At 41.2% G+C, this 27859-nt stretch overlaps 2 protein-coding genes across 2 annotated transcripts; one reads left to right on the forward strand and one right to left on the reverse strand.

The window, feature by feature from the left end:
* Positions 1-619: 619 nt before the first annotated feature.
* Positions 620-8016, reverse strand: tmem151ba (transmembrane protein 151Ba). Its single transcript, XM_049589929.1, has 2 exons — positions 7233-8016; positions 620-2082 (listed from the first exon to the last, which is right to left on the reverse strand). The coding sequence occupies exons 1-2, from the start codon at positions 7314-7316 to the stop codon at positions 640-642; spliced, it is 1527 nt and encodes a 508-aa protein (XP_049445886.1). The 5' UTR covers positions 7317-8016; the 3' UTR covers positions 620-639.
* Positions 8017-14174: 6158 nt separating this feature from the next.
* On the forward strand, positions 14175-27566 carry nfkbie (nuclear factor of kappa light polypeptide gene enhancer in B-cells inhibitor, epsilon). The gene is made up of 6 exons (XM_049590242.1): positions 14175-14954; positions 19936-20038; positions 22592-22802; positions 23367-23455; positions 24188-24436; positions 26616-27566. Exons 1-6 carry the CDS (start codon positions 14635-14637, stop codon positions 26682-26684), a joined length of 1041 nt encoding a protein of 346 aa, XP_049446199.1. The 5' UTR covers positions 14175-14634; the 3' UTR covers positions 26685-27566.
* The last annotated feature ends 293 nt before the right edge of the window (positions 27567-27859 follow it).

Genomic DNA, 27859 nt, shown 5'->3' on the forward strand with positions numbered 1-27859 from the left:
CAAGGAGGCTGATATCTTTGCATTTTCCCTCATCATTCACCCATTTCATGTGACTCACATGAACTCATCACTCCTGTGATGTGTGAGTCAATTTCATTTTTCATTCAGACATCCATTAATTGTCATATCCCTTTCATTTCTTGGCAATTTCTTAGGCTACCGCTGAGTCAAAACCCCTGTTAGGCTTCAAATACTAGAAAGTGTTACTCATGTCCTTGTAAATTGTCTGTGACTAACATCCACAAATATGGCATTTACAGTAGGAAGTGACTCCCCTTCGTGTTCCTTGGTTATTTGACTCTTGTCCGTATGGACGCTGTAGGACGGTACGTGACACTTTGGCAATTTGGTCCTTTAGAGCCGCATTGTATTTTTAGCAACAGTCTCATCATTAGCATCAAGTCTGTTTTTCCCTGACTGTACTGTAAGGACTTTCCTACATGTACTGTTTCCTGTTTGTATGAGGCTACAGTACCTTTAGAAACTTGAACAGATCCTTGTATGTGGGAACTTGTAGTTAATTCTGTTGTAAAAAGGAGAAGTAGAAGTCATAGTTAGCCCAACCCTGGTGTAAAGAGGGTTCTCACTCTGTGCCTGTGTCATTATATTCCTTGCTCAGATAAGTCTGGCAGCTGTGGGTCATAGAGAGGTCTCCACACAGGAGCCGTTTCTGTGCAGGGAGCGGTGGTCGTGATTGAGGCAGCCTTCGTTGCGATGCACAATGAGCACTGGAAAGTACAGAGCGTCCTGATAGGCTGGAGGGTTCTCCTCACTGCTCTGTTGGCCTGACAGACAGCGCGTGCTCTCTGTGGGGCAGGACCGCTCGTTCAGGCTCCCGCTGCTCCTCCACAGGCAGCTCCGCCTGGAGCCGTACAGCCGGCCCAGCGAGAAGCGGCTGGCGCTGAAGGGGATGCGGGGGCTCCCCGTGTTGCAGATGCTGAGGGCGCTGCGAGAGAAGATGGAGGAGCTGCTGATGGCGCGGTGGCAGCGTTCGCAGTTCTGCCTGTAGCTACCGTAGCCTCCGCATACGGAGTAGTTGTTACAGCTCCCTGAGAGCTGGGCCAGGTCCATGAGAACTGCCTCTGAGTAGCTGGGCACCAGCTGCTGGTTGGAGCGGATGTGCCACTCCAGCTCCGTGCTGTCGATTGTGTTGACTCGTGGGATGTGTCTGCAATGTGGCCGCTCCTCAGATGGTGTTACTGGCACATAGTCAAAGCCAAACAGCTTCTCTACATGGTAGTGTACACAGGCAGTGCGGTACTCAGTCAGCACCCGCAGAGGCCAGGAGAGGGTGAAAGCAGCTGCCACCCAGAAAGTGGAGTTGGCTGCGTACCAGGGAAGGTGATTGGGGTCAGAAAAGGCAATCATATACTCCTTAAAGTCTACATTCTTCAGGTGCATCCCCTCCCTGGCTTCCATGTAGTCATCCAGGCCCTCGTTCTCTGTGAAGAACCTGGCCCGCTGGGTCAGGTACGAGTTCTCTGACTCCACGTTGGCAAAGCTAAAGCACTTAGTGAACCTCAGCCTGGTGATGGGGAAGTCCTCCAGGCCCAGCAGGTGCTTCGAGATGTCCTTAACCCCACAGTTCCCATAATCAAACTCCGCCTCAGCCACATGGGTGTTGACACGCTCATGGTAGACCTGCGTGGTGGTGTAGGCATCCCCGTTACGGTAGCGCGTCACCTGCCGCGTCCTTCTGATATAATGGTAGCTAATGGCCTTCCACCAGATGCAGGGTGTAGCCTGCTGCATCCTCTGGATGCGCTCCCCCACGCTGTCCACGTCCACCTTGTACTGCAGCTCATTCCTGGTGTAGCAGTGCCAACACTCCACCAGGTAGACCACGTAGAGCATGACCAGGAAGGCCAGAGGGATGTAGATGTAGCCGTTGGAGCAGGGGCTGTCGTGGTACATCATAGACTTTCCCTTGTAGGCGCTGTCGAAGGAGAGGCGTGTGACCTTGGTCACCTGACACCAGGCCATCACGCCGACGCAGCCGTACATCAGAAGAGACAGCAGCAGGCATTTCCAGTGAGTTTCCTGACACAAGGATTTAGTGAGGGACTGTTTCTGGGGCCGCTGCTACAAAGATGAGAAAACAGCAATAAGTCAATGGAACTGTACTGTAGATATATTTTTATTCAACATAGTATTTCAGTATAATCAATACTGTTTAGCTAGGCAGTAATTATTATATATATCTTGGGGGGGTTGTATTGTATCAATACAGGAAAGCCAAGTATTGATTCTTTTATTTTATAGATTATTAAAATTGTGACCAAAAAATAAACTGTGGTGGAATACAACACATTCTCACTCCGATTTCATCACATATATTTACGTTTGGTCACGGACTTTCCACGTCCACATATAACTTGAAAGGTACCCTGGGTGTGTTGGTTGTTTTCACAGGAAATTTAATGTTTACATACAGTCTCTTTCAAAATAAAAGCACTACAGCGGTACAACATCATGAATTTACGTGTTTTTTTTCCTCCAACAACTAAAACATGGTTAGGTTTAGGCAACAAAAGCAAGTGGCTTTAGAATCTTATGGGACGCAAACACCGCACTCTAAAGTGAAAGTCGGTATTTGTTGGACCCATCCACCCCTCCCCCCCCCGCTCCTTTCGGACTTTCGCCGTCTTATCTTTCGTCCTTGTCCCGCCATGCTTCCCTCTGATGCCGCTGGGCGCCATTAAACTGTAACGGCAACCGTCCGCATATTATGCAGACATTAAAGGACGCCTTTTTTCGTTGGTATCTGATGCTGCAAGTCACTGCCCAAGTGCTGGATTTTAACAACCTTGGAGTGAGACTGGGCTCAATGAACAGACTGAAACCTTATTTGATAAAACAAATGTTGACAAACTTTGTTTCTTTTTGGGACACAATTTTCAGTTGAAGAAAGGTATTAAATCGCAATGTACTGCAATATATGTTGCTGTAATACTCCTTGCACAATCGCAGTGATACTGTATCGTAACTTAAGTCTCGTGATAATATCGTATCATGGAGCCTCTGGTGATTCCCACCTCTTGTAGGTACAATCACTGTCAAACACTGTGCTGCCTTTATTTCATTACTTTTATATGTATTTAAAAAGGTGAAAACTACAATGTCATTTGAGTTTTATAAGCCTAAATCACTGTCAATTGTTATAGGTATTGTAAAGTTTTAGCATGTCATAAAAAGGTCATAAAAAGTCATGGTATAGTGTCAGACAAAATTATAGTGTGTTCACTTTTCCTGAATGGCCTCCAATGATACGCTGGCTCCCTAAAATGGCACTCAGTCATCAAACTTTGAGAACCCCTCATCTAATCTTGTTGTTTCAAAATGCTCTAGAATGGTCTATTCAGCTGTTTAGTGTCCACAAACTTCTCCCAGGCTTCTCTCAAGGGTTTGGTTGTAATGCTCACTGGGTGGTTATGGCCCTGCTGTTTAGATTCTTGACTCAAGGTTCATCTGTGTGTATTCAGATAATTCCTCAGAATATAACCTCAAAGCCATAGGGAAGATAAAGGGTTACATTATCTGTAATTACTCACTGCAGTATAAAAGTGTGATTTAATTGATGAACATGACCTAAATTTGTTTTTGGTACAAAGTTAGAAGCAGTTAAAAAGTGGTGGCTCATGCATATAAAATATTCAAGGAAATATTCTGCGTTGTAAGTGCTTTTGCATAGTTTATGCATGAGCTGCGAGCTGACTGCTCATGCCTCGGCCTGCGTGTGTTATAATCAAACGACTCACCCACTCTCATAATCAAATTCAAGATAAATGTCTGCTTAATGCAAAAGAACAATGTTAAGTATATACGTTGATGCCAGTAAGGAGCAGTGTGAATCTGTTTGCTGTGTGGGTGTGCATGTGGCCATGGTGCGTGCCTTTTATATAAATATAATATCTGAGAATATAAAAGAAGTAAAAAGAGCAGAAATATTCTGAGGGGTAGATTACACATTTAATGTCAAGCCAGCCAGAAAAAAGCAGCCGTTTGACTCTGGCAGCATAAAGCTGGTGCCATCCTTTATCACCGCGGGGCACAGCAAGCCCCAGTGCATGCATCAAGAGCTAGTCACGCCTTTTGGGAACACTGCCACACAAACCTGGCAGAGATTCAAAAGCCCCGGGAAGGAAGAATTATAACAAAATCCATTCAAAAAAAATTAGCATAACAGATAATGCACCTTAGCAGAGCTTACTGTGTGTAGACATAAAACATTTGTACTGTAGCAGCAGTGATTCAGTTTGAAAACAAAGGTTATCCCCTCCATCTCTTACATAGGTCATTGCCTGCATACGTGTGACCACAACAACCAGCACCACTGCATTGATGTATTGAATTCAATATGTCAGCTCTGTGCTCTTTGAGTGACAGACAAGCATAAATAATAGATGTTTTTCCTCCATAATTATCCTCCCCACCTTGGCCACATGGTCCCCAGGTCCCTTACCGACCCGAGGCTACACCCCACGGGGTAGAAGGGATTAGCATTGACATTCCCTGTTGAGAATCTGCAGGAGTATTTACTCACTAGCATCCTGCACACGCTCGGCAACTATAATCAATATAACATGACATACTTTGTGGCTCATGTTACACTTTACAGCCTCGGCTCAAGCAGCAGGAACGATGACGAACAGTCGAAACACTTTTATGGTGAGCAAATGTACCTGTACGTGGCTGTGGCTTAAATGAAAAACAAATATAATCTTAAAGCAGCTGTCATAGATAGATATTTGCAGATATGTAAATGAAGGTGTAGCTCACAAAATTTAATCGCACGCCAGTTTCAGCCCTGACTTTAAGAATTATACCAGAGATGAGTAGACGCTTCAGGAACAGTGAGTTGAAGGCTTAGTGTCTTACTTTAAAATGACATTTTAATTAAAAAACTCCCTGCTTAAGATCATCACAGAGCTGTTCATCAGGGCTATGGATCGTAGAGAAGGAAGGAAGTGACTCACCACATGAACACAGTGGTGTTGACATTTTTGATAGGTTAGACAAAGGCATTCCTGTGGCCTGGTTGAGTAGCATGAAAGACCTCATATTAAGCATACTGGGGGGAAAATACCTCAAACGTTTGTCATGCAAAGACAAAAAACACCAGTATTTGTGGTTTTCGGGGTGTAAAATGGTGTAAAAAGCCTCTGAGGTTCACTCAGATGGAGGCTCTGTTATTATATTTGACATTTGTTTGCAGCTGTGTTGCGTGTTTTGTACTGTCCCACACACAAGGAAGTAAAGAAATGTAAAACTAAACATAGAGAACAGAGCACAACTATTATTTTTTAGGATATTCAGCATACCAGCCTGCATGCTGATATCAGTTTTGCCTTTGTGGTTTACACTAAAGTCCATGAACTTTTAGGTTATTGTGACTAATACATTTAACATTATATTGATGCTTTAATATTAAAGGTATTAAAGGTATAATATGCAGCGAAAGTGAAACTAAGGGTGCTTTCAGACCTAGAGTTGTCTTATCAGGGACTAATTTTATTTCAAAGTTGCATAATTGCCTAGAGTTGGTTCATGTTCTCACAACAGCATTTACAAGCGGACCAGATCAAATGTGAGAAAGCTGCTCTTGATTGGTCAGAATTTCCATGTGGGAAAAATCCAGGAAGTAAACAAAACGTTGAAGAAGAGTACACTTGCAAGATAAATGTGACACTTTCTAATGTCACAATGGAGGGACAACTACGCAGGTTGATTTTAGCGCTGCTCATCGTGTAACTGTAACATGCTCATGTTTAACCCAAACAATGTGTCATGTGACTGCAGTTGGTTCGGATCGAGGTCGGAACACTTTCTCACCACAAACAAACTGCACCAGAGTTAGTTTGTAACCGGACTGAGACCACCTCTTCAAGACGGTAATGGTCCGGTTGTTTTGGTGCGCACCTTAGTGTGATTGCTGAGTTCAGATCTGCCAAAACAAACTGCACTTAGGGGGCAAACAAACTTGAGTTCGATTGAACTGAACCAAACAGGCCAGGTGTGAAAGCACCCTAAAAGCCAACCCCAGATTCACTCTCATGCGGCGTTTCACCTCACTATATTTGTGGGGGTTTTTTGTGCTGAGTCTCTTGGATGCCTGCTGCTTACAGTCTGGCAGCTGTTTGCTACCTTTTTATAAAGCCCCGAGGCCAGAGTCTCACACTTAGGAAAACCCCTCATAGTATATCTTTAAATTTCCAAACTAAAAGAGCCTCGAACTGGAATTAAAGTTGTCATCTCTGCAGGGAGAATAAAATCCTCAAACCAGTCTGTTATGAAATGTAATCAATATTTTAGAAAACAAATGTCTCAGTCAGAATTTTCAGGACTGGAGAAGCTTCACAAGTCATGAGACCACGGCGGTGCCTTTAACTAAGTGCCTCTCGTACTCATGGACACTTTTCTCTTGACATAATAAGACCAGCAGGGGTTATATAAAAACCCTCTTGTGTAATGGATATGTAACTTGTCCAACATGTGTGTTTGAAGGGGAAGTCTACACAGTGACAGTGAGGAAATGGGAAAAAAAACACATTGCGTTTCTTATTCAGGCAAAAGATCCCTAATGAGTTTAATTTTTATTTCTCATGCAAAGCGTGCATCTGTCTTTTTTTAATGGTGTCAGTATAATTTAGGGATGTTGGCAGCAAGAGAATATGGTTGGTTATTATAGTATTTTGAGTCTGTCCTCACAGAGAGTTTGGGAGCAGGACTTCTTTGTTATTAAAGTAACAAACCCACATATATTTTGTTCCAGGGAGGAGGTTTCTTAGTGTGAAGAAAACATACATATTCTCTAATTGTACACATGACTGTTTCATTTTCCTGTGGACCAATTTGGACCCTTTCCAGGACCCACAATAGGTCCCAGAACCATATTTTGGAAGCTTGTCTGGAGGGGAGACAAACAGGACTACATACATGCGCGTTCACGCTCTCGGGTGCGCGCTTGGACGCACAGGTTCATATATTACTACATATATGTATGTAAGCCCATTAATAACAGCTGTATTAATGCAACTAATTCCCACATGTGTTCCGTGTGCACTGGCCCCAGTTAGACCTTAATCTCCTAATTCTGGTTATTATAGTGAGATTATTTGGATTTCATTGTGATATCAATGCAATATGTCTCACTAATTAAAGGCTGATTTGCCCCCCCGTGCGTTTGGGTAAGAAAATTGGCCTCCACATTGCAAACAATGATGCGTCCTCACCTCCTCTCTCGGGCTGTCCGGCTCCTCTTCGGGGACGGTGGTGGTGCTGCTCTCACTGGCCGTTGCAGCCGATGCTGGGGACATGATGACAGCGGTACAGAAACCGGGTCATGGATCTCCTGATGGGATGGGGGTTTTCCAAATCAGGGTGAAACATAAAGACATCGAGAACACCTCTGCGCATCATCCAAACAGAAACCCGTCCGGCCGGAGCACAGTTGGAAACAAAACACGCATCATCCCAGCAGCAGCAGCATCTTCCAGGTGGGCAGACGTCGCCGGGTATCGCCTACGGGGATCCGGTCATTGTGCCTCGGAAAATAGACCGAGATTCCTCCCGTGATGCACGGACTGAGATACTGACGGAGACTGCAGCAAGGGATGGATGCAATGTGAGGAAATGGCACAGGCGGCAGTCAGCTCCTCTCCCTGTAGGCAGTGCCCATGGCAGCCAGAGGAGCTGTGAAGCAGGACAAAGACGACGGGCACGTGTGAGCAGCCACCCTGACACTACAATGTAAATAACACACACACACACACATCCCCGGTCAAGTCATTCACAACACAGAGGCGGTGCTGCAGAGAGGAGCCCACCCCCCTGCATCCCATTAGCTGCATTACCTTCTCTGGATGGACCAATTATTTATTATAATATTAACGATATCCCATTTAAAACATAAGGCTACTGTATGAAATATTTTTTCAAAAAAGAGTTGGCTACTGCAGAAATACACAGCTAAACAGACCCATGCTTGGCTTTTTGTATTATTATATTTTATCAATATTCAGCCCATGGAATAAACTCATTACTGAACACCACAGACACACTATACAAGACAAACAGCACGATGCATTTAGTACAACAGCCCATGTGATGTTCATTAAGATAAATTATTAATACATAATTATAGGCATTATCAGTGCCGGACCTAGCACATTTGGAAGCCAAGGACCCCCCCCCCCCCCCCCCCCCCGCTGCTGCATCTGCACTGGTGAGTCTCATTACTGGCCAGCCTAATGTTTTAAGTTTGTTTATCTGGAAACTAAGTCTGTTAAAACAATGGGGAGGTGTGTGATTGTGTTCATGCGGCTTGACTCCTGGCTACATTAGGCATTAGCTTGGAGAAAATAGCCCCTATGAAAGTGTATCGCTGAGAAGAAATAATTTGAATCACTCAGGGATCGGGGTTACGTCGTTCACCGAGTGATTCGTTCACCGAGTGATTCATCACGCGGTAGGCAGTCCTCCTGCACCCTGGCTGCTTGCGACTCGTGAGCGATTCATCGTTCGCACAGACCGAATCTGCAGTTCCACTCCTGACCTGCATGCTCGCTGCTGAACTCAACTGAACTGAGAAATGAACGAATCAGTTCTGGAAGTGATTCAGTTCAGTATGTTCACTCAACAGATTAGTTCTTTTGAACGATTCATTCGTTCGTGAATGGCACAACACTAACAAGAACAAGAGCTTGAGAAAGATAGAACAAATAAACAATTTACTAACTAACGATAAAAAAATTCTGTATTTGCAAATGTCAGTTTCTTGTTTTTGTACTGTGCCCCGAATGCGTTTGCCTTTTCATTTTTCCTTATGCTTTGTTCACACTAGGAGCAACAAAGCAACAGGCTACAAGTCATTTTCAATGGAAGTTGATGACATGAAGCGACAAACTGATACCCGACACTTGTTGCTGGAGCCTGGTCTCACTTTTAAGTCGTTGAAATCCGGGGCTTGGGCATTGACTTTCAGCGTCAGAAACCAACAAAAACGAGGCATCCTTTAATGTCGGCATGATGCGCGGCAGGTTGGTGTTATAATCTAACAGCGCCCAGTGGCGTCAGGGGAAACGCGGCGAGACAAGGACAAAAGTTAAGGCAGTAAAAGTGCAACTGTGGTAAGCGGGTGGGGTAGTGGACGGGTCCAACAAACACAGACTTTTGCCCAAGAGAGCATCCTGTAAGATTCCAAAGCCAAACCCTGTTTTTTTTTCCTAAACCTAACCACATGCATTTGTTGTTGGAGGGAAAAAAAAATGTCGATTTGCGGTGTTCTTCCAACATAGTGCTTTTATTTTGAAAGAGAGTGTATATAAACTTTAAATAATCTGTGTAAACAGAAGTGTATTTTGAAAGAAGGCAATGCATGTAAAAGGCAGAACTTGACACGGCGTCCCAGAATGGCAACAACCAACACACCCAGGGTACCTTGCACCTTGTATCTGGACGTGGAAAGTCCATGACCAAACGTTAATGTGTCGAGGTCGGAGTGACAATGTGTTGGTTGCTGCGAACAGGTGTGACATTGTACAAATAAAAATTGAGCTAGCCTCGACTTTTTTCAGCGCTCCAATGATGCGGTGAAGCACCAACCAATCATATGCTTTTTGATTCTAGCTGTAGTACTGAGTTATTTAGCTTAGTTAGCAAATGCTATGCCAGCTTTTTGTGCATTGCAGTGCACACAGAGATGCAATGTGGGGTGAAATGTGATGCTAAAATGGGGCTCAGACATTGATCAAAAACATAGATAGTTTTTGGACCAATACAGCCTTTAGAAGGCAAGTAACAAACACATGCAAGCCATCACAACGTAACTACGTTAACGAGTGATTGAGCAACACTTCAGCTGCGACTCTTCGATAATGTAGCTGGTCCCACTGTTGCTGTGTCGCTTGTGCAGCTTTCATTCATTTTCTAACCGCTTCTTCCTCTTGAGGGTCACGGGGGGCTGGAGCCTATCCCAGCTACATCGGGCGAGAGGCAGGGTACACCCTGGACAGGTCGCCAGACTATCGCAGGGCTGACACATAGAGACAAACAACCATTCACACTCACATTCACACCTACGGACAATTTAGAGTCACCAATTAACCTAGTCCCCAATCTGCATGTCTTTGGACTGTGGGAGGAAGCCGGAGTGCCCGGAGAGAACCCACGCTGACACGGGGAGAACATGCAAACTCCACACAGAAGGGCTCCCAGGCCCGGGATTGAACCGGCAACCCTCTTGCTGTGAGGCGAGACCGCACCACCGTGCCGCCCGTGAATACAGCTTTACACCACACAAACATTCCCCTTATGTTCAATTTTGGCGCCCTACCTCCCCTAGATGGCACCCTATGGCTTCCTATGCCACCTACAGGAACATCTACCACTGTTTATAATCGTGTCTTGAAATTTAAATGTAGAGAAAATGTCAGAGCTCGACGTCACTTTCAAACTGTATAGTTGAGACCAAACTTGGTTCGAGTGGTTCATGAAGTGGTTTGTGTTTTTCTTGTGGTGATACCTTGTGAGCAGCAGGTGACTGAAGTTCAGTCAGAATTCTATATACCACTACCCATTAGACTTAATTCATATTTATGATTACAGACAGAAAGAAAAAGATGAAGAGCGTTGTATTAAAGAATTCCCCACATTCCTGCCAGCTCTGTTTCTCCTCTGTAAACATAACTATTTACACAGGAGCCCTTTATCTTACAACCCTGGCACACACGTCCCTGTTTATCATAGCCCACAGTATGGACATTGGACTGGACTGCTGGCACAAAATGGATTAAGTAAACATAACAGTAGATGACATGAAAACAGATGGCGGCTCTTGGCAGCAGTAAAGGCTTCTCTCTGACAGTCAGTATTGTTTTATGGACTATATTTATGATGAATCTGGCCCTCAGCAGCAGCTATGTAAGTGAGCCCTCTAACGGCCAAACCACAACAAGCATTTTCATGACAGAAAAGGAAACAAGAAATGATAGCTGGGTTATTCCTGAACTTTTGGGAGGTCAGAAATGGCAGCTTTAAACCTGTGCTTATGTGCATTATCTTCTCCTGTATACAAGCTCAACCCAGTGCGTAAAATACGGGAACAAATGGAACATTTTCCCCCTCTAGATTCAGATAAATGAAGTTATTGTGTGATTGTATCAATGGAAAAATACTGGAGTATGTAGAGCAAGCATGCATGCTGTGAAGTTATATAATACTGTATGTCCAAGTGCAGATTGACATTACAGTTGCTCCTCCACGAGCTTATTTTCGACCTGCAGCACTGACAATCGTTCCGTGTCAATGGCAAATTAAATTGGACAAGATTATGAAAACCTGTTTGTTCAGGTTTTGTAACTTCTCAGGAAAAGGTCTAAAATCCCTTGAATAATAAAGTGTGGTTTCATGCTGCAACCAGTGACAAGCCCGCTACCGTACAGATAAGGACTTCCGGTTATGGCTTTAGAAAATAAAACTTATGTGTGTGGTTGAAGAATACAGCTTACTCAAGGGAAGTTCAAGGGAGAAAGTATTTGTTGTGTTATTTCGGTACTTGAATCAGAGCCAGTTATGAAAATGAGGACTTGTACGAACATGGCTTCTGTGACAGACTTGACTTACTTGAGACGTGACAACAACAACAGTCTTAAGTTTTGACAGACGCTAACTTTGCCTGGCACAGCTGCACAGGTTCAGCATTTGATTTTAAGTTAATGTATTTATGGAACTATATGACCCTAAAGGCTTAAAGGATCCCGTAAGCGTGTTTGCAAGTTTTAGCTCTTTCACTAAACCATGAACATGTAAACTTAATATTTTTGCTGATCATTTTGACCACACGTTTTGTCAGTGCTACATTATTGTTGCATGGGAATGTATTTTAAGCACACACTGATTTGAGAGGTCTGAATTCTGTGACCTCAGGGGTGGATTATGAGACAGTGACCCCTGGGCATAGATATGCAAAAGGCCGCACCACCTCCCTCTCCTGCATAGGAGCAAGACACACAGACTTTGCTGTAGTTTCACCTCTTTTGTGGCTGTTGTTGCTGCACGTTTCTTAATCAGTAGGCATCTTTATGTCATTTTGTGTCTCTTTGTGGTCTTTCTGTGTCTCTTCCTGGTCCACACGTGTTAATTTGTCATTTTGAAAGTGAAGGCCAGGGGCCACTGACACTTTCGGTCTCTGGTTCTGTGCCAGTCATCCATCCAACCTCATAACAATAATGCAACTTTGACAAACATTAAAGCAGACTTGATGTTCACTATGATGGATTATCTTAAAAATGCTGATCATTCATGGTATCTAATTGTTTGATTTTTTATTTTTTTTTAATTTTATTGTATTGAAATATATGTTGTACAACTTTTATTTCCCAGCATGAAGATCTGTGTGTTGTTTCAAAGCTTTTAATACACTGTCTGGAAAAGTACATAATCCACTTATTAATATGTTCTGATCTCCTGTCTATTCCAATGGACACCGCTTTTCTAGGATGTTTAGATCTATGATTACTGTCACCTGACTCCACCCAAATGCACAGACTTATTTGTTGGAATGTCTATAAGCCAATTACAGTGTTCCACCTCATCTAAAGTGGACTGCAGTAGAGCCCCCTTTTTTAACAAGCATGAACAACTGTGAGGCAATTAGGAAGTCCGAGGCATGTTTCAGTCTTTAAATCATATTGTGAAAATACATAACTTGTGTTTAAGCTGTGTTTAAAGTAAACATGAGATGTTACATTAATAACACGTGTCAAAATATCAGGTGAAAGATTTCCAGCTTTCACTCAGGAATTTTTCAAAAATATCTGTCTATTGGAGTGGATGGTGGGTCTGAATGTCACCTGATGATAAGTAGGGAAGTACTGTTTAAATGGGGAAATACTGCTCTAAATTTATATCAGTAATAATATAATCAGCTTATATTGTATTCTGTTGATTATGTACAAAAAAATATTAATCAGGTGGTTTTCAATATACTGTTGTCTGGGAATACTACATAAATCAAGTGTATTTTGAGTCGTGATAACACAGATACAGTTCAAAATATAGAGGCAATGTGTTTTAAAGCATCACTTTATTGAAAAACAGTTATCATAAGACCATTTATTGCCATTTTACTATTGGGGGATTTCTGCATTAAGTCTCGACATCCATAGAGTGCCCCTGGAATGAGTCCCAAAACCCAGAAATGAGTTAGCATTTTACCCCTCACGGGTCCCTCGTCTCAAAGTCAGTGCCTTTTTTTTTAACAGGTTTTTGGTTAGATGCCTGAAATAATGACAGACTTATGTCAGTATATACCCCACTTGCGAACTTTGGCGCTTCTATTTAGCTTGAAAAAGGCGGTTGCTAATAAGAAGCTAAATCAGACCAGAGAATGTAACGCTGAGCCACGCCAAACACGCTTGTAAACCTTGTTATGGTGGTGACTTAGGTCAAAAGACTATAGTGTAGTTTGTTTATAGCCTAACGTTAGTGTTGTACTTCTAGCAATTGCATTTAGACATCAATAATCATGAAAGTAAAGATTATCTTACTGAACAAAACATGTAAGTGTCATTAATGTTGGGGTGTCGGTAGCTTAGTGGTAGAGCAGACGCCCCATGTACAAGGCTGTTGCAGCAGCGGCCCGGGTTCGACTCCAGCCTGTGGCCCCTTGCTGCATGTCTCTCCCTCTCCCTCTCCCCCCTCACACTTCACTATCCTATCAATTAAAGGCAAAAAATGCCCATAAAAATATCTTAACAAAAAAAACTATCATTAATGTTTGCCATAGAGTTTATTTTCGGAAATTATCCAAAATCCAATGGAAAAATCCCATAGGCTTTTTGAGAAGGGAACCAGTGCGATGCTAACTTTGCATCAGCCTATAGAAAAACGTCTTCCCTGGGGCACTTTATTGGATAACACAGAATAAATTATCCTATTTTTATTTAATTTTATTCTATTTTTATTTGATTTAATTTAATTGTATTTAATTTTATTTTGTTAATGATTTATGATTCTGAAGGGTTAAGGTACTTTCAAATACACTTTTATTTTGAAAATCACCCCGCTTCCGCCGTTACTGTGACTGTCGGTTGGACCTTGACGCTCCTCCAATTGAAGTTTGTGTGTGTGCGCGCGCGCGTGGTGTATGTATATGGGTGTGTGTGTTTGCTCACGCGCACTGGGGATTCCCCCGCGTGACAAAAACAGCTTCGCCTTTCACATGTCAGCTTATCGCCTTTCATTGCTCATATGCTCTCCGCCTGGAGCTCATGCTGTTACCGGATATCTAGACGACGGGCGGCCGCTTCGCCTCTTCTCGCTCGTTTCCAACCCGTTTTCACGAAGTTTGTAATGACCGTACCGAAGTTTGAAACTTTTCTAAAATCTATAATCGATAAAAAGTGACCGAGGGTAATGTATTATCAGTTAGTGGCATGAAACGAAGCGGCTCATTCCTCTGGTTTCACAAAGGAGCGGTGGTTTCCTCAGGTGTCAGGCGGCTATCCTCGGAGTCCGGTCACATCACCGAGCACCGGGCGGCGACAACACCCGCTAAGTAGCCTTTACTCGGGGAAGGAGGGAAGGGGGAAACCCAGCGAGGCCACCAGCACCATCAGCAGCACCACCTTCACCATGGCGAGCGACGACTGTAGGAAAGAAGACTTGCTGGAGGATAGCCGCACAGACTCGGGCATTGACTCGTACCGCTCCATGCTGAAGTCAGAGGAGCCCCGGGAGCCGAGCGCCGACTTCAGCGGGCCGAGGGACAAACTCTCTACCGGGGAGGAGCGCCTGGACTCGGCGTATGGCTCCTCGTCCATCACGGTGGAGAGTCTGTCAGAGATAGTGGGGGGCTGCACGCTCTCCAGCGCCAAGGAGGAGCAAGCACAGAGCTCTGAACTCTCTGAACAGGAGGAGAACTTGCTCACGACTATCACTGAAGATGGAGACACGTATGTTTTTATTCATTTTTATCAGTTTTTTACTTAAAAATGAATATTTTCTGAGCTTTGCTGAAAGGCCCTGTGCTGCTGGGTGAAGGCTAAAACATGGTGCCTTGCATTTTATCCTCCAGTTAGCAGAGTTTTAACCAACTTTTTCACCAGTATAAGATATCTTACATGAAATACTTTTGCAGTATGAGACAAAACTGCGTTGTGTTTTTTTTACTAGCTTTCTTGATTTTATTTTCAAATTGTCCATTACTGTATTGTATTTAACCCCCATTTTCTGCTGCTTTCTTCTAACATCAGTAGCTCTAATGGTTAGGACTGCAACTACTAATTATTTTTAATCATCATTTAATCTGTTTTATCTATAAAATGACATTAAATAATGAAAAATGCCCCCTCACAAGTTCCAAAAATCCAAAGATATGTCATTTACAATGATATACATAGGTCTAGATTTCAAAATTTAAAACATGTGCATCCTACCACCCAAATGAAAAACAGAAAAGCAGCATAAGACTTTAATTTTGACAGAATTAAAGACATTCACACTGCAAACTGATGCAGAAAGGAGCCAAAATGGTGCATAAATAATCACCAGAATGCAGGAAATCAAGTGTTTGACCCTGGTAGAGTGCTCCCAATCCCCCCCAAAAATAAAAACCTACACATTTGACGGTATAAAACTGAGAAAAAAGCAGTGAATCCTTACATTTGAGAAGTCTGAGGAGAATATTTGCGTGAAAAATGACCTTAAATGACAGAGATCCACTGGAGATGATGAACTTAAAACACCTTTAAGTGGAAGTTAATGTAAATGACATTGAATGTGAGGCCCAGTTCTTCCTGTGATACTGGTTTTGAAGGGGATTTCATAGCGGTGTGATACTGCAGCCTTCTTTTTTTTTTTTTTTTTTTTTTTTTTTCTTTTTTTTATACATGAACTTTGTCCTTGTCATGAATGTGGACGGACTCCTGTGAGGCGTCTCTCAGTGAGAAAACAGAAGTGAAACAGATAGGCCTGGACTTCCCCATGCAGCTCAGACAAAGCACATGCTGTGAGGCGGCAGCAGCAGCAGCAGCAGCAGCACTGTGGATGACTTTTGATCCAAGAAACTTGTTGATCAGGATGGGACAGTGTGTGCATGTTTTTATTGGTGGATCCCACACTTCGCTAGCTGCTGTCTTACTTTCTTTCTTTCTTTCTTTCTTTCTCTTTTTCCCCATCACACCAGACATCTATAAATGTCAGTTGCTGTCGCAGTGGCTGTTTGCTGCTGCTCATTTCTCAGTTTGAGTCAATGAAACTGCAGCTTTTTTGCACACAGTCCACACACACTTATCAGCCCGTGTTTCTTCTGTGACCCACTCATCTTTTGTTGCCGTGTCATCAGTCTGTTTTGACGTGAAAGCAGGCCCGCTAATGACTCCTGCAGCCTCTGGTGTGTAATCCAGCGATTGATGTTGTCCCAGCATTGTAGAAGTGTTATTGTGTCTCTGACCTCTTTTCATTTCCGCTTGCTGGTCGTTGGGGCCACATGGTTTCATTCTCACACCCTAACTATAGATACCTGGGAGGGGGAGAAAAAAAACACCTGAAACACACCACACACTGTGTGCTGCTTAGGCTGAGAGAGAATCATACAAACATTGTTTTTTTTTTCCCCCCGTGGGATTTTTTAGTTCTTATTCATTCAAGTCTTACTCAAACCAGGAAGTCTCTTTCACACTAAGAGGGTTGCTCATACAGGGCTGACGAGTTGGCAGGGCAGATCCATCAGTCTGCAGACATTTAAATCAGTTGACGGTGACATTGAACTGATTCAACGACTTTTTCTGATACTTTCTCGTGAGAAACATCATCAGTGAACTCAATCATCAGTTGATGGATTACAGATATTTTAACTTAGCTTTCCTTCAGTTCAGCTTTTTCCAGGTGTATAGGTGTTTAAAATTTCAGTAAAAGCACAAGTGTGAGTGTAGAAGTTTCTCTGTGCTTGGTGCACACTGGTTCAGTTAGGCTATATTAAGGACTGCCACTAGGGTTGTGCACTGTGAGTCGACTAGTCATTTTAACATTGATACCCTCACTAGCCAGTAGGGGTGGGAATCACCAGAGGATCCACAGTACAATATTATCACAATACTTAAGTCACGATACAATATTACTGTGATTTTAAACATGTTGCAATATGCTTAGTATTGCAATAAAACATATGGTGATATACTGCGATTCATTACCTTTTTTCAATGTCCATGAAAAAAAGACTTTGTCAACATCTGTTTTACCTAATAAGATAGAGTTTTCAGTCTGTTCATCTCACTTCAGTCATTTTTTTGCAGCAGCAAAATGTATCTAGTGGACTGCAAAAGCAATTGATTATTATATTCCAGTAGGTAAGTTTAATTTATATTTATCATATTAATGATTTATGTCATAAAAAAAAATGATACTTGGCACTTTTTGACGATACGATAATGCCCCACAAAAATATTGCGATACTGTGCTGTATCGATTTTTTTCCCCCCACCACCCTTACTAGTTTGCACTAGAAATTGCGTTATTATCACAATTCTTTAATCACGATACAAAATTTTCCATTTTTAAATGTTTTGCAATGTGCTGAGTGTTGTGATAACATAAACTGTGATGTTTTGCAATTAATTGCCTTTTTTATTATTTCCCCAAAGAAAACTTTGTCAAAATCTGTTTTATCTAATAAGATAGAGTTGTAAGAAAAACATTCTCACTTTAATATTTGTTTTGAAGAAAATTGTATCGAGTGGACTGAAAAAACGATTGATTTTATTATTCTAGAAGGCTACCAAAAGTTTAATTTGTATTTGCATTTTGCAAAAATTGATACTTGGCATCCATTTTCAATACAACATTGCTACACAAAGTACGGCAATGCTATTCTATATAATTTTTTCCCCCACCCCAACCAGAAATACTAGTCAGTTAAACTTATTATCAAAATTATACTTACTTTATACCATTGCGTTCACTCAGTGAAAATGCCTTTGCAGTTTTCAGGCACAGTTCCAAAAGGAGTAGTTTCCTTAAGAATATTTGTTTTCAATAAATTGTGTTTGATAACTCTTATTTAGTGAGTTGTTGTCATGTTTTGTAGGATAATGTGCAAAGTGGCACACATTTCAGCGGCATTTAACAAACAATTTGGGTTCTGGAAAATTTGATTAACGATTTTAAATGGCTTTTGTAATATATGTTATTTTCAGATGTTTAATAACCTTATAGATTAAATTGCGCTAAATTTTGACTGTTGTCTGCGTGTTTTTTTTAGACTAGTCGACTAGTCTGAGTTTAAAACACAAGTTGTTAATGTGGTGGCGAAAAGGCCCAAAAATGTTAGACAGTTAAGGTCAAGAAGTTGTAAGCTGTGTCTTCAGTAAAATATCCTGCAAGGCTGCGATTGACAAAAAAAAGCAACTGAACAATTATTCAGCTGTAGTTATATTTAGAGACTCACTGCATACATAACCTCTGCACACATGACCAGTTCCTGCTTATTAGAAAATATTCAGTTGTGTCAGAGCAGTGTTTCATAACCATTTACACAGAATTGGTGATGTTGGTGTCGTCGTGGTTTACTCGCAATAATTGCAAAAAAAAGAAAGAAAAAGAAAGTAGAATGATGTTTATCTTGACAGAATTTTAAGCTTTGTCACCATATCCTGGTTGTGTCACATCGTGAGTAACTGCTGATGTACTTTTTGTGTCCAAGTGACACATTTTGAATGATTAACAATAGCTGATTTTATTCAGCTTAAAAGAAGAAGTTATTCTTGTAAATGCAAACATGGCTATTTTCAGATTAAACTGGTTGTTTTTTATTTTCATTTCTTCAAAAAACATCCAGAGAATTGGGTGTGAAAAATTCAAAGCAAGTGTGATGCAAGATAAGTCAAGTAAATTTTATTGAGCATGCAGTGAACAGTCACAAGTATTATGCCCTCCATTTCACTGTGATTGTAACAATACACAGACAACACACTGTTATATATAATCTTTCAGTGATGATGGGTGAATTGAATAGTTGCATTCAGTGGCTTCTCTGTACTGCAGACTTAAATGCTTACAAAATACCATCATCACAACAAACCACTCATGTCACTTAAGTTCTTTTTAATTCACAGATAAAACGAATGTGTATTATTTAACATGAGAATTCTAGTTTTGTCATTGACTGGATGAAATGTCTGCATAGCGAGACGTTGTGGCAGCGTTTGATCCCACACTGTCTGTCTCTGAATAGTTCGATGACATTTAAACTCATTGCTGATCTTTAACAGAGCACAGTAGCTGCAGTAACATGCGTTTCACAGCACACTAATAAAGGAACATCCTCCTGCTGGTTCTGTGATCAGAAATCAGTTTCAGCTTTGATATAAAGCCTCTGACATTTGAGCAGTTTGACGCAACATGAAGCTCAACTTTCACTTTAATTTGTTAAAATCCTTTCACAGTCGAGGCCCTGTTTGTGTTGTTGTACTTAAGTCTAAATTAAGCACTAATGCTCGGAGCCATTTCCTGCTCTTTGCACACATTTGTTTGCTACAACTTCCCACTCAAGTTTTGAGGTTAGTGTGTTTTTGTTATGTCAACTAAAGCCTCCAAGGATGCACCTACTGATACATGGTTTCAATGTGCCACTGTACTTGAACAGCTCGCTATACAATGTAATCTAAAAAAATCTTGAATTGCTCAACCCCCCCCCCGATCACTAAATCTTGCCATTCAGCCCACTAGATGTTAAATTTCGAGGTAGCTGCTTGAGATAAATACCAAGGAAAATTCTGAGGCAACATTTACTGTCTCCTGTTGAAATGCAGCCTTTTTTTCATCACTACTCTACTACTGCTTTTGTGGGTGGATTGCTCAATGTGAGATAAAGTAAGCTTGCAAGTTTTTGCAAGCATAATGGATAAAAATGTTTATTTTTCTGTGCCACTCCTGCAGAATCCTGCATTTAGCAATAATCCATGAAGAGGAATTCATCGCCCAACAGTTGATACAGCTATTCCCAAAAGAAGTCCTGGACATCCAGAACAATCTATACCAGGTGAGCGCAACGTGACACTTTCCTCAAACACACACCACAGCTTGTACTGGAATTTTTTAATCTAAAGTGACTTCCTCATAGTCGGTATCTTGATTGTGGAAACAGTGGCATTATTTATATCTCAGCACTTCCAGGGAGCTGTTGTTCCTCTTTATTGGCAGTCCGTCCTCTCTCAGGGACGTCACTGTGGGTGGTTCCTGTGTTAGCTCATGAGGGACTTTGAATGGAAACTCCCCTCCTCTTACCTCCTGTAGAAATTGAACCACAGGGAGCTGTGGAGTGTATCCTTGTGTGGATGTGGGTGGAGGAATTGTTCCAGTCCTTTTGAGATGTCAGTTGCTGGTGTAGAAACCCAAGTGAAGACAGAGCAAAGGGACTGAACTGTCAAAAGGAAACATCTGAAGCTACGACTCAGCACTTCATGCAGTGACTCAGTTAGCCTGAGCCATTTTGGTTGCCTAATTTCCTCTGAGTAGTCATTCTAGGACCTCGCAGAGGAATTCTTCTGTACCCCTTCAGGGTTTTAAAACAAAATCCCCCCGTCAGACATTTACATACTGATTAAGAAAACAGGCAGTGATGATGCATTTTGTGCAGTTTGCTGTGTGGTGCACAGATGTTTTTCAGTCTTACTGATGGTAAGTGATATTCAAATATTAAAGCCATCATATATCTCAGATTCAAAACCCACAGTAACTTCGAGATCAGATGACAGTGCAACCACAACCACTTGTTTGTTTTGGACAAAAAGTGCAAGTCTCAATGTCTCAGGGGAAACATTTCTCTGGTGGTCTCATTCATACGTAACCAACAGCTGAATGCAACAGGCTTGTGCTCTCTGGGTTGTTTAGAGGCATTCTGGGAAATGCAGTGTGGGGTTAATGCTTCATTTCCACATGGCTTTGTGTACATATGTAAGTCCATTCATTCCCACGAGAACCTCCATGATCTCAGATGTGTTTGCAAAACTCTTCCCTCCATTTATTTTTTGCCTGGTCAGAAATTTGCTTTGAGTTCACTGAAAAAGTGAAGCCTTTACAGTGGATTTCGGATAGAGTTTCTAAATGGAAAGTTTGATGTCATGTGTAGCTAGCTGTAGCATGCTAGCTGTGTAACATATAGAGTGCACGCATAGTGGACACACCTGACAGACCAACCTCGTCACGAATTTGTCACCATGACTTATTGGTCCTGTTTTGGTCTCTGTACTGCTGCGTGTGCATATTCAACAACACAGGATGATGAAAAACACTCAAAATGTACTTTTCTGCTATTTCTGTGGTGGCTTCTCTATCAACCATAAAGAGATGCATTCCATTGTGTTGAACACTGAGGGCGTGCTCTGTATACAGTGGTAAATATGGACACATTGGCTATATAAAAAAAAATGTAATAAGGACTGCAACTCTGTCTTTTATGTTTTTTAGTGTGTGGTCGTTTGGCTGTAACTTTTTGCATGCTGCTGTCTGGGCCAGGTCTGCCCAGAAGAGAGATTGTTGATCTCAATGGGACTTACCTGGTTAAATATAAGTTGAATAAATAAATAAATAAAAATAAATAAATAACTGTCACTGTCATTATAGAACAATAAATTAAACATTGTTTGATTTATCGCTTTGTGGATAAAATGTCATAGAATAGTGAAAATGTCTTTTTCACTACAGAAAATTGTTTGTTTTGTTCAAGTCAGCAGTCCAAAAATCCAGATATTAAATTTGCAGAGTCACAAATCAGAAGAAAACAGCAAGTCCTAACATATAAGCAGCTAGAACCAGAAAACTGTTTATTGACAAGTAGTTTCTCACATAGAACAAATTTGCCTTGGAGTATAAATGGTGCATAACACAAACATATATAGAGAAAATGAAAGTAACAATGAAAACAAGTATTGCAAAAATCAAGAGATATTAATATAGAAAAACACTATAGTAACAAAAATACTATAAAAAAATATGCACAAACAACATTCACATCCCTTTAATCTCAGACCTATCCCTGACAGACTAAGTAAAGATGATACCTGTCTACTAAAGATCTTGCTGGCAGCAAGTAAACAGGTTACAAAACAGCTGTTACAAAAGACTTGCTCCAGAAAAACTGACCCACTCGCCTTTTTGTTCATACTATTTAATGCTTACGTCTGCTGGAACAAATTACCTATTACATATGACTTAAGAAAGAATCAGGAGAAAAAAGGTGGAGAAAACTGTGTGTTTGTTGAGCCAATGAGAGTAGGAAATTTTGCTTTAACTTCTTAAACATCCCACAACCTCATATTTGTCTCTTTTTTCCCGTATGTACTGCTTTTCATGTTTCTTTTTTTCACTTTTTTTTTTTAGTTTGTTTCTGCACTTACTGAATGTAAATAAGGATTCATAAATAAAAAGTATTAAAAAATACATATTTTATTAAATATATATTTTTAGAAGTGGTAGCTTTGGGCAGAAATGTGCAAAAGTTCACAGTATAAAGTATAAAAAGAATGTGTGCGATGTTATATATTTGGTATTTTTGCTTGATAACTGACCTAAAAGATTCTTTGTTGATCCTCAGAGCCCTTTGCACCTGGCCACCTACCTGAACCTCACAAATGTGGTGAAGGACCTGGTGGACAAAGGGGCCAGTCTGGAGCTGCAGGACCAGGAGGGCAACACAGCGCTTCATGTGGCCTGCCAACACGGGCAGACGGAGTGCGCCACCGAAATGACCAGAGAGGTCTCGCCCAGCAAGCTGGCACCGGTCCTCGAGACCCAGAACTGGAGAGGTGAGAAAAAAGACCAACTAACTGCAGCAGGGCCTCGTCAGCCAATAATTTACTGCTGTTATTTAAGGGCATATTTTTGATGTGTTTGCATCATCTGTGTGACTGTTTGTCTGTGGGTAGCTGAAGCTGAACTTCCCAGATTGTGCAACTTAGATTTTTTAGTGTGTCCAAATGTGACATGGCCTTCTGGTGCATTTAAGACTTGTCTTTAATGCTGTCCGCTCTTTAAAGGAAATAATTAACTTGGTTGTTATTGCTTAACCAATATAGCACTAAAGGAAACACCGAAGGTGAAATGAATCTGTTAATGTTGAGTAGTGTAGCTCGTCTAGCTTCAGCAGTCCGGGACAAATCACATGGGAGTGTGAGGCTGTATTTTCTGGTCTCACAGCGCTGTTTAGATGCAGCAGCAGTTTCAATGGTTGAATTTCTTCATGGTCTTAGATTGATGCTAGAATTTGAAAAAAAAAAAAAAAAAAAAACTTTTTAAAATAAATTTTTCAGTCTCTTTTGACCTGAAATGGACCTCGTGTTCTGCATTTCAAACAAGGTGTGTACTTGCAGGTCTCGCCTGTCTTCACTTGGCTGCACTGAACAGGCAACATCACATTATCAAGCTCCTGGTGAACAAGGGAGCAGACCTGAATATCCAGGTTAGTCTGTGACATGACTCCTTACTTCACTGCATCATATGGGTTATTATAGTTATTAATAACAATGCGCTACTTTACGAGTATTAGAGTTTTGTTTAGTGCTTCAAATTGCCCCTGATGACAAACCTCCACCTGCAGCTCGTCACATTTAAGCAACACATCATAAACCGTCTCTCTGAACATATGTTTTGAAGAGGAAGAGTGGAGGAGAGGATGAAAACATTACAGTTTGTTTAATTAGCATCTGGGTCGGGTTTCCCTCCAGTATCCTTCATACGATCCAGCAATGTGCCAGTATTTATAATCACTCTTATCCCTTTCAAACTGTGTTTACTGCGCCTGGCCTTATGTTGTGTTCTTGTCTATAAATCTGCTGCACCTGTGCTATGCTGATAGTGATATGAGCTGAGCTCAGAGCGTCCTGCAGGATTCATGGAGACATAATTAGATTTGAGATATGATTAGGCCGGGGCTGGCCAGTCTCTCTTAACTTTCTATTGATGGAAGGGGACATGGCAGTCGGTCCCGAAACTACCCCAGACATTCCTCTCGGTTTAAATCATTGACCTAACATATCACTGTGCCTCACATCCTCTTTATTATTATCATTATTATTATTACTAGTTTTATTATGTGGCTTACTGTGTCATTTCTGTCAAGCTTGCAGATGCAAATTTAAAAGAAATGTGTGTAGCTCCTCTTATGTCTGTTTTCCATCTCCACCCTTCGCAGGAAGGAACCAGTGGCAAAACAGCTCTTCATCTCGCCGCTGAGCTGCATGACATCACATCGGTGAAGCTGCTGCTCAGCAGAGGCGCCAACGTGGATGCCGCCATGTTCAACGGCTGCACGCCCCTGCATCTCGCGGTGGGCAGACAGGACGCCGACATCGCCAACCTCCTCTGCCAGTCTGGCGCGGACACAATGCTGCGAAACATGGAGGATGAAACAGCGCTGGATCTGGCCGACGGCAACGATGATGTAAGTTTTTGTGATTGACAGCTAAAGGTACATCAGTGGAAATGGCACAGATGGACCACCACATACATATTTATTCCTTTGTGCCACAGAGACGCATCAGTGAGGCTGGCATGTTCCCTTATAACAATATACACACAGCCACTGCAGTTTATTTGAGTCCGTCCTACACCCACTATTCTGTTTCCAGAAATACTTACAAATGTGTATTAATACATAGTAGATGCAAAAAATGCATGTAAAGTGTGAAGGATGGACTAACACTCTCTTCTCATGAGATTTGTTTCACACAAAGTGGGTTTTCGTGGATGCTTAAAAAGTCTTAAAAGGCACTGAATTAATCTAAAAATAAGGCCCTTATTAGTAAAACAATGTCTTAAACCAATCTTTTACAAGTCTTACAAATGTTTTGACATGGGAAGTACGATTTTATGAATCAGGATCTTTATTTTTTTCTGACACTGCATTGTAAAATCTTTAAAATCAGATAAGGACAGCAGAACCCCGGATGTTCCCTGGATGACACAGGGATGAGCAAATTCAATGAGAATGGGCTATTTAACCAAGATCTTTCTGCGTGACTGAATCTGGTACAAGATTTTGCACACAAGTCTTTTATGCTACAAGTTTTTCCAAATTCGCCCATAAACCTACCAACAAAATCATATTTTATGTTACAATAAACATTTGTGCAAAACTGTCCCTAACCCTAAGTAACTGATGTCAGTTCATGTTTTATTTTTTTAGTTTTGGTTTTGTGAAATTTGTCTTAAATTTTATTTCAAGTGGCAATAAAAAAGTCTTAAATCTACCCTGCCTTAAATCAAAGTCAAAATCAAGTTATATAGCAGATTTAAAAAGAAGCGCAGCTGACCAAAGTGCGGTGACAAAGATTACATACGTAAAAAAGATTAGAAAATACTAAAATATTAAAATCACTACAAACAACCAACGGCCATTGAAACTCATGTACATTTTAAGATGTGTCTTAAAAGTATCAGTTTGGGGCGTCTGTGGCTTAGTGGTAGAGCAGGTGCCCCATGTACAAGGCTGTTGCCGCAGCGGCCCGGGTTCGACTCCAGCCTGTGGCCCTTTGCTGTATGTCTCTCCCTCTCTCTCTCTCTCTCTCTCTCTCTCTCTCCCTCCCTTTCACACTTCATTGTCCTATCAATTAAAGGCAAAAAATGCCCATAAAAGTATCTTAAAAAAAAAGTATCAGTTTAAGGATGTTCCAAAGCTTTGGAGCAGCTACTACAAAGGCACAATCTTCCTTAAGTGGGATTTATACTCATGCAGCAGACCTTATGCCGTAGCCTACGCACATTGCCTACACCTTTTGTGAGCTTTGTGCAGTGGTGTGTCTGTGTCACTCTGCAGTGACACATCCACAACACTAGTTGGCGGCGAAGGTTTCTGTGAAGTGCTGTAAAGTTCACTTGATTCAAAACACACATTAAACACACATTAAACATGGCATAATTGCGACAGTTTCAAACACAAGTGCACAAATCAGCTTCACTATAACTCGCAGCATTCACAGACAAACACCTGTCTTTATTCGGACACATTTTCCCCACAAATACAACATGCTAACGTTGTTAGCACAAGCCTGTGGCATTTTACATTGTATAAATTAGCCCAGCAGCTAGCGGTCTTTTCCTCTTCTCATATAAAACCAGGGACAACAGCAACATTTAACAAAGGTAATGGTACATAATTTGGCTCCATTACAGCTCACAGCACTCACCGACAAAACAACTGTCATACTAAAGATGTTTTCCAAACAAATACAACATGCTAACACTATTAGCACAAGCCTGTGGCATTTTACATTGTATAAATTGGCCTAGCAATGAGTGGCGATTTCCTCAGCTCATATGAAGCCAGGATAAATCCCGAAGTATAATCCCTGAAGAATAAATCACACACAAGACTTAAAATGCTATTTTTGTGGAGGCTTATTTGTAAGTTTCCACTCTTCATAATATCTGAGTGCTGTGAGCTGGAGGGATGAGAGTTAAACTGCATTCATTTTCAAGTTACCTTTACTTCCTTGACTTTAACTGTAATACTTAATACTGTGTGTCAGATATTTTGCTTTTCCCATCATCTGGTGGGGAAAGCCATGAACAGTTAGGGAAGGTATCAGCAGAATCTGACTTTCTGTTTCCTTGTCTTTCAGATCCTGGCACTATTTCCCTTTGATGACATCCAGATCTTGGGGAGGTCGGTGGTCAGTGTGAAGTTCTGAGCTGAATCGTAGGCTTAACAACAGTGTTGTAATTGTCTGAAGCTTCACTGCGGCTGGAACATTTTGATTTAAAACAAACAAAAAAAAGCTGTATTTGAGCTGAAGTTCTTGTTGAATAGTGCCTTAATTTGTACTATATTCTGATTCGTCCTGTATTTATCCATTATCTAGACAAATATGCACACCATATAGAGTTTACTTTCCTGATTCTTGATTCTGTGCCTGATATAAAAAAAAATCTATGTCTCTGAGTCATTGGTTCAGTAATTCTGCTTCTTTCCGCATGCCTCTGGAGGGGTTGGGACAAACACCACCTCTATGAGAGTGCCAAACTTTTCTCTCAACATGTTCAATATCCATAAATAATTCTACCTCTCTGTCACATGAACCTGGTTTTGTGGGCGAAGAATTGAACATTCAAATTGCTTTGTTTCACGGTTTCTCAAACTTTATCTGTGCGATGATTGTATTTGTATTGTAATATGTTTTTGTTATTTTTTTTAATGCATGTGGCCTTTAATTATAGCCACAGAAAAACTTTTTGATGCAATCAGGCAGATTAAAATTAATATTCAATTTACTAAATGTAAACTGTGTCCCAAAGAGACCTCCAATTGTACAGAGACAAACTAATCACATCCCTTTTATTTGTTAGAAAACTGATAGCCCATATAAAAATGTAATATATAACACAAACTGCAGCTTTATCCTTTTGATTTCTGAGGTTTGCTTCTTCATGTCGTGAAGCAGTTTTCTCTATTTATCTCCTCCTATCCTTCATCTGCTGTAAACTGTTCCTCTACTCCTGAACTGTAATTACACAGCCCTGTCTAGTTAATATGAGCAGTTTGTTTATTTTGTAATAAAATGGGAGAAAACTAACTGGACAGTGCACTCTTTTCATTTTAATCTGTGTTCAAGAGCATCAGTGATCTGTGTGACACCTGAACGCACCACACAAGATGATGAACGTTATCCATGGTTTGCTCTGCACTGTTAGCTCACGTTTTCCAAAAAGCATTAAAGATTTTCAGACGTGCAAACAGACAGAAGAAGCAATATTAATTTTATCAGGGTGTCTACAGGTCCTTAAAAAGTCTTAAAATGTCTTAAATTGTGTTTCCTTGGTATAAGGCCTTAAAAAGTCTTAAAATGTCTGAAATTAAGTTCTCTTA

Source organism: Epinephelus fuscoguttatus, linkage group LG11 (assembly GCF_011397635.1).
Source record: "Epinephelus fuscoguttatus linkage group LG11, E.fuscoguttatus.final_Chr_v1".
NCBI lineage: Eukaryota > Metazoa > Chordata > Actinopteri > Perciformes > Serranidae > Epinephelus > Epinephelus fuscoguttatus.

Coding starts and splice junctions, on each gene's coding strand:
- nfkbie (XM_049590242.1), top strand. CDS start 14,635: ATGGCGAGCGACGACTGTAGGAAAGAAGACTTGCTGGAGGATAGCCGC. Junction 14,955..19,935: donor ATCACTGAAGATGGAGACAC/GTATGTTTTTAT, acceptor CCACTCCTGCAG/AATCCTGCATTTAGCAATAA. Junction 20,039..22,591: donor TCCAGAACAATCTATACCAG/GTGAGCGCAACG, acceptor GTTGATCCTCAG/AGCCCTTTGCACCTGGCCAC.
- tmem151ba (XM_049589929.1), bottom strand. CDS start 7,316: ATGTCCCCAGCATCGGCTGCAACGGCCAGTGAGAGCAGCACCACCACC. Junction 2,083..7,232: donor CGGACAGCCCGAGAGAGGAG/GTGAGGACGCAT, acceptor TCATCTTTGTAG/CAGCGGCCCCAGAAACAGTC.